The following is a 6,686-nucleotide window of genomic DNA, read 5'->3' as shown; positions in this document are numbered from 1 at the left end:
TGCATGGCTAGAAACTGTAAAAAAAAAAAGTCAAATAATAGTATGAGAGACAGTGGTAATATCATTATGTTCCTATTGGTCAGTGTTCAAGGAGCTTAGCTTAGCCTGACAGTTAGCCTGCTTTAGACCAGGTTAGTTTCCCAGCATAAGTTGCCATAGTAACTAAGCTTGATCTAGGCCTACTTTGCTTTATGGAACCAAACCATTTGACAATGAGTCAAACTAACTGAAATAAGTCTGGCTTATTTGGTTAACTTGTTTTATGAAACAGGCCTCGAGGCATTAAAAGTGATCATATTTTTCCATTGCATCACATTGCATCGAATCGCATTGTGTTGAATCGAATCGAATTGAAATCGGATCGCACTGCATCGTAACAGGGGTGAATCGTATCGCATCGCATCGGTAGCTGCTTCATATGTATCTTTAATGTATCGTATCGTTGGCTATGCATCGAGATACGTATCGTATCGGCCTGAGTCATGAGATGCACATCCCTATAAGCACACAAGCAAAGATTATGACATGAACTGCGTCTAGGAGTGCCGCTGGAATCGACTTCTGCTTGCTCACATTCCCAGAGACGCGTCTACTCGTTCGCCCTCTTCACAGAGGCTTACAGTCGCAGAAACAGAAATGTAACGTTCTTCTCTTTTGTTTCGCAGGGGATCTTCCCAGCCGGCTACGTCCACTTGAAGAAGGCTGTTGTCACGAACAGGGGGTAAGTGTCTTTATACTGATTCATGTCAAGCTGCTCCCTCAATAGAGAACAAATGGGTTGGACGAGGAAAGGTGACGGGGAGAGAGATGGATGGAAGAGAAGCGTAATCTATCTCAATCCTCTGATTCCCTTTCTCCTCTCCTGCTGGCTCATGAGTTTCATCACAAGCCTGAAAGGCTGAGGTTTCATCTTTTGGAAGATCTCTTACTCCCATTTCTCTCTGTCAAATATTTGCTTCAGATATGAAGCTTAGTGTGACGTGAGACCATCAGCTCCTGGGATTCAAATGCTTCATGTATTGAATGTTTTTTTTAAGGGATAATTGATTTAATGGATAAACGGAGAGGTTTATATCGCCTCCCCTTGTGAAAAAGAAGAGTATCGCATGTGTAGTGTACTTGAAATCTTAAATATATATATATATTTTAAAAGCGGTACTTGCAGATAATATAATATTAATGAAATGAAAGTGCACTTAAAGAGAGACATTTTCATGACTGCTTCTTAACACACTTAAGTGCAATTTCAAGAAGTGCACTTTGTAATAAAGTCAAATTAAAAGTTTTGCTTCAACATGAATTTTAAATCATGCTATTAGTTCACCATGTGCATTTTAGTTAGCTTTTCAGTGCATTCAGTAGCACATAGAATTAAGAATTTACATACAGATGTACTTTCTAATGGGTCAAAAAGCTAAAACAAATGCATTTATTATGAATTTAAACTATAATACATTTTCATTTAATTAGCAATTAACATGCTTTTAAGTGTCTGAAAAGAATGCATTCAGTTTGCACTTGAAGAAGGAATAGTTAACTGAAAACTGAAAATTACTCTTCCTCAGGCCATTCAAGATGTAGATGAGTTTGTTTCTTCATCAGATTTGGAGAAATGTAGCATTACATCACTTGCTCAGCAATGGATCCTCTGCAGTGAATGGGTGCCGTCAGAATGAGAGTCCAAACAGCTGATAAAAACATCACAATAATCCACAAGTAATCCACACCACTCCAGTCCATCAGTTAATGTCTTGAGAAGTGAAAAGCTGTGATTAGATTGTGGAAAGGTTGTTTCGCTTTTGCAGATTCATTCACAGGTTTGAATCTGATTCAGTGATTCAGTGGCACACTGAATGTTAATTGTTAAGGCATGCGGTATAAAGACGGAGAGAACGGGAAACAGTGAGCAAGAAAGAGAGCAGAGAAACTCCGGGCCATCACTCCCAGTGGGAACTCACTGCCGAAAACACGCAGGAAAACTGCACGTCAGGGACTGTCGGTCGACAGCTTCTTCTGTTTGTTTTAGCTTTTGATGTTTTCCAACTTTTTCACAGGTGTTTGCGTGTGGCACCGTGAGTTGAACTTCACAGCGTCCCTCAGCACTCACGCACATGCGCAAACAAGCCTATATTTGTGAAGGCAGCATGCTAGAGTAGATCCCAGCAGTCGTGTTCAACACATAGATGTTTACAAACAGCTTTACTTAGAAAATATTACACAATTATCTTAAAACCCATGCACACTCTTGTTCAACTTTGATAATGATGCATTATGCACTGGTACAGTTTTTTTACAGTATTTATTTTGTTCATGTCAGTTACAGTGTAAGCGTAGGACACATACACATTAAAACAGTAAAATATAATATTTTTATAAAGTTTAAAGTACTATTTTGAATATAGATGTTTAAATATTTAATACACAAATATATATTTTTAGGTATTAAATATTATACATTATTTTACACATTTAAATTTTTTTTTAAATTCTCGTTTACGTAATTTTAAAAAAAAACACATGAATATTGTGTTATTATTATTATTATTATTATTATCATCATCAAAAAACAGCAATATTTAATTAACCGACTGTTTAATCAGCTCATAACAATGAATTACACAACCATTTAAAAGTTTGCGGTCTGTAAGTTTCTTCTGCTAACCAAGGCTGTATTTATTTGTTCAAAAATACAGTAAAAGTAGCCTTTAAAATACCTGTTTACTACTGTAATATATTTTAAAATGTAATTTATTTCTGTGATCAAAAGCTCAATTTTGTCACGTCACATGATCCTTCAGAGATCTTTTTAATATGCCGATTTAGTGCTTAGTAATTATTTATTTAAAACAGTTAAAACAGTTGTGCTGAATCATATTTTTTTGTGAAAACAGTGATACAGGATTTTTGTCAGGAATCTTTGATGAATAGAAAGATCAAAGAAAAACTTTTATTTGAAATAGAAATCTTTTGTAACATTATAAATGTGTTTACTGTCACTTTTGATAAATTTAATGCATTTCACTGACCCCAAGCTTGAATGGCTATCCAAAGGGTAATTTCTAAATGACTTAAAACTACAGATCATATTTTAATGTATTAATGGTAGGTGACCCCATATTTGGGTTTTAGGTGATCCACAATCCATTTTTACTCTTAAAGTTCTCCACCACCTGAAAAAGTTTGAGACTTGTCTATGTAAATAGCTATGGTGCTGTGATTTTGTTGCTTAGCTTCAGTTACAGGGAGTCATGTCCAGCCGTGTCCCGGGATCAAATTATAGCGTCTCATCAGAATGCACAAAACAAGGAGAAAATGACTCTGAAAGCTGTTACTTTGGACACATGTGATGATAAAGCAGAATAAAGAGATCAATTTGTTTCCACCGTGTGTCAGAGAAGGACAGTGGAAGGACAATGAGGGCTGATGGATGTATAACAATATGGAGAGATGGATGGACAGGAAGAGCTAAAGAGACAGCAGGAAGATGAAGCAGGAGAATTTAATGCTATTGGTTTATGATGATAGCTCTACGTACAGTATGCTGTTATTTTAAAGACCCTGTATGAAATGCTTTAACAAAGTTAAACAAATGATTTAAAGGCACAATATGTAATTTTTCGCCGCTAGAGGGTGCGTATTCAAAACAAAGGCGTAGTTTGATGACACCGTGACTGAGTGTGGAATCATGGGAGTTGTGGTCTTCATCCCCACAGCCGATGCAATTCGACGGGACTCGGGCAGAAATCATGTTCATGGATGAGATAATGATTTATTAACGTAGTAGAATGAAGCAGGGTGAGGCTGAAAGCCGTCGAAGCGAAACGAGGCCGCTGAACGAGCGTGACACACGGCTCGAAAGCAGCGGAGCTTTTATTATGCCACAGTCGACCGCTTGCGCTCCTTCCGGTCGTGCGTATGTGTGGTAAAGCAGCGCTGTTTTATCATACTAGATACATTTGAAAGTTCTGTTATAATGCTACTCTGTGCAGTCGTCACCGGTCTAATAAAACGCATAACATGTCTTTGATGTTTCCATGTTTTCTACAAAACAAAACCGGAAATCGAGGGGTTATGACGTCATTGGCAGGCGACACAATGACACTATGGACACGGTCCGTGTCACTAGTTAAAACTGCTTATTTCTCTGGATTTAAACATTCTGCAAAACATTTGGGATAATGTAAGTACACAAGTCAGCAAAATATATAACACTGTTCTAGTGGTTTTTGGATATTTTAATAAAAAAAATCTTACATATTGTGCCTTTAAAGAGTATTAAGTAAAATGAAAACGTCATGTACAAGTAAATCATAAATAATTTTTCTTTTTTTCCCCTCCTGTTATAGACCAGGCTTAAAATGCAGTACCCAGTTTTATTAATATTTACACATATACATATTTAAAACACATTAAAATATTAACTTGACTGTAAAAGGTATACTCCTGCAGAGTGTCTGTTTATCAGAGGACATAGTGAACTTCCTTTTCTATGTCTAAGCCAAGAGCAGAAGCGTAAAGAGAGAGAAGATAGCCATGGCAGATCGAAGAAGAGAAAATAAGAAAAAACACAAGAAGAAGAAGAACAGAGATAACTTGGAGAGCAGTGGATCTGAATCAGACACAGTTTACCCCAGCAACCTGTTACAAAAGGAGAATGCTGACAGGTGTGTTCATAGAAAAATCCCGCAGTACATTGATCCACAGTCAGTCTCTGATCTTTGTACCCACTTACATCTATATCAGGCTTAAAAGGCTTCACACATTTAATCTCTTAAAGGGACAGTTCACCCAAAAGTGAAAATCCTGTCATTATGTACTTATCCTCCTGCTGTTTCAAACGGTATGCCTTTCTTTCTTCCACTAAACATTAAAGTAGAAATTTAGAAAAAAGATAATGCTGCTATTTTGTACACAACAAAAGCAGGTAATTACAGTTTGTGGGTGAACTGTTCCTTTTGGGGAATACGAAAGATTTGCAAGTACCTTACAAAGATTGTTCTTTGTTTTTTGGATTGTTTTAGAACATTAAAATGCACAAAACCTGAACCATAATTCTGGACTGTGTATTTAAGACACTTTTAACCCTGGATTTTTGGATGATGGTGTGTGTTGTTTTTAATGTCCTTGTCTTTCATCTTCTTGGCTGCAGAGAGGAAGCTCAAGTTCGGGTGAGCGAGACCTTTATCTGGCTGGATGACCTCCAGACCCCCACTGACTCCCCCTTCTGTATTGACAGAAGAGCTGACCGTGCCAACTGGGAATACAAATCCCTCTATAGGGGAGACATAGCCAGGTAACTTTACTCACTATCTCTGTGTGTCTGTCTGTCTCGCACACAGATGCTCTCCTCTTTCATTCTTTCTGTTTGTCTCTCTGAAGGTCAGCCAGTCTCAGCAGCAGCAGCAGGTGCCAGACGCTCTATAATGCAGGGGAGCACTGCGACTGTGTGCGTACGAGAGAGCTGCAGTGTGTATTGTGCTCATGTGTCTCTTTCAACTGCTTTTATAACCCCAGCTTCTGTTTGCAGAAACCCTTTGAAATCCACATTAAATTTTCTGCATTCCAACTCCAGAAGCACTTTTTGTCCTCCCTTTGACACACACACACAGTTACACACACACACACACTTTTTTATTGCACTTCTTTTTACTTCACAATTGCAGTTAACTTAATGATTAACATGCAGACTCCATTTAAACTTTTTTTCTCAAAAAAAGTGTGACATTTGCAAAAGGATGTGTGAGACTAGTCAACTAAATAATACTGCTGCTGCTAGTCGAGATTGGAAATACTTGTTTATGCTATTGAATTTCATTCATTTTGGCACATTTATGTTTTGCTTTATATTCTTACAAAAGCTATGTTTAAATTAATGTAATGTTCATGTTGCGTTTTACTGTATATATGTCCACTCAGAAAGTGAGCATGGTGAGAGAGTATTTTTACCTACACAAACCTTTTTAGTTTTATTTTATGTCAAACTGGTATATAACAGTTAAGCTTGCTTATAGGCTTTTAAGCAGTATGTCATTTTATAGAGATTTAGGGGAAATACTATGAATGAAACCTACTTGACAGCAACACTAAATTCTGTATGAATACCCTAATGAATAGAATACCCTTAAATAATATATAGTTGCCAGTACACATCAAGCTTTTCTTGCGATGTGTACAGATACATTTCATACATGAGAAGCGTGTTCAAAAACAGATGTGCAAAGCTCCTGCCATGAATAAACAAAACCTTGGTGTGTTAACTAACTTTTATTTGAGGGATTCTGTTTGTAATAGGCTACTGAGTTTGTATTTATTGGTCACTGCCTTTTGAGTGAGTTAAATTTAATGCAAGGCAAGCACATATATATTATATATATATATAATATGATCTATTTTTCAGCGGCATTCCTTACAGGATTTGACTGTTTGATTCGTCGATTAAGTAGGTAATTTTAAATGGATTGCTTGCTTATACAGACAGTTTTTTGTCTTCTCTGGGATTTAATTAAGATTACAGTTTGAGTACATGTAGTATGTTTAAAAAAAAAGGAAGTGAAGTGACATGTGGCCAAGTATGGTGACCCATACTAGGAACTAGTGCTCTGCATTTATCCCATCCAAAGTGCATACACACAGCAGTGAACACACACACACCGTGAACACACACCCGGAGCAGTGGGCAGCCATTT

At 37.1% G+C, this 6,686-nt stretch overlaps 1 protein-coding gene across 1 annotated transcript in view; it reads left to right on the top strand.

The window, feature by feature from the left end:
* The window catches only part of LOC107708484 (dedicator of cytokinesis protein 3-like), a 225,268-nt gene that overhangs the window by 88,620 nt on the left and 129,962 nt on the right, over nt 1-6,686 (top strand). The window contains exon 4 of the mRNA XM_016512739.1: nt 666-721. Coding sequence (XP_016368225.1) covers nt 666-721 — 56 coding nt within the window. The remainder of the gene's footprint in view (nt 1-665; nt 722-6,686) is intronic.

This window comes from Sinocyclocheilus rhinocerous, unplaced genomic scaffold (assembly GCF_001515625.1).
Source record: "Sinocyclocheilus rhinocerous isolate Xijiao unplaced genomic scaffold, SAMN03320098_v1.1 scaffold2974, whole genome shotgun sequence".
NCBI classification, from domain to species: Eukaryota; Metazoa; Chordata; class Actinopteri; order Cypriniformes; family Cyprinidae; genus Sinocyclocheilus; species Sinocyclocheilus rhinocerous.
Note: the sequence above shows the minus strand (reverse complement) of the source record. Positions and strands in the feature narration are given on the sequence as shown.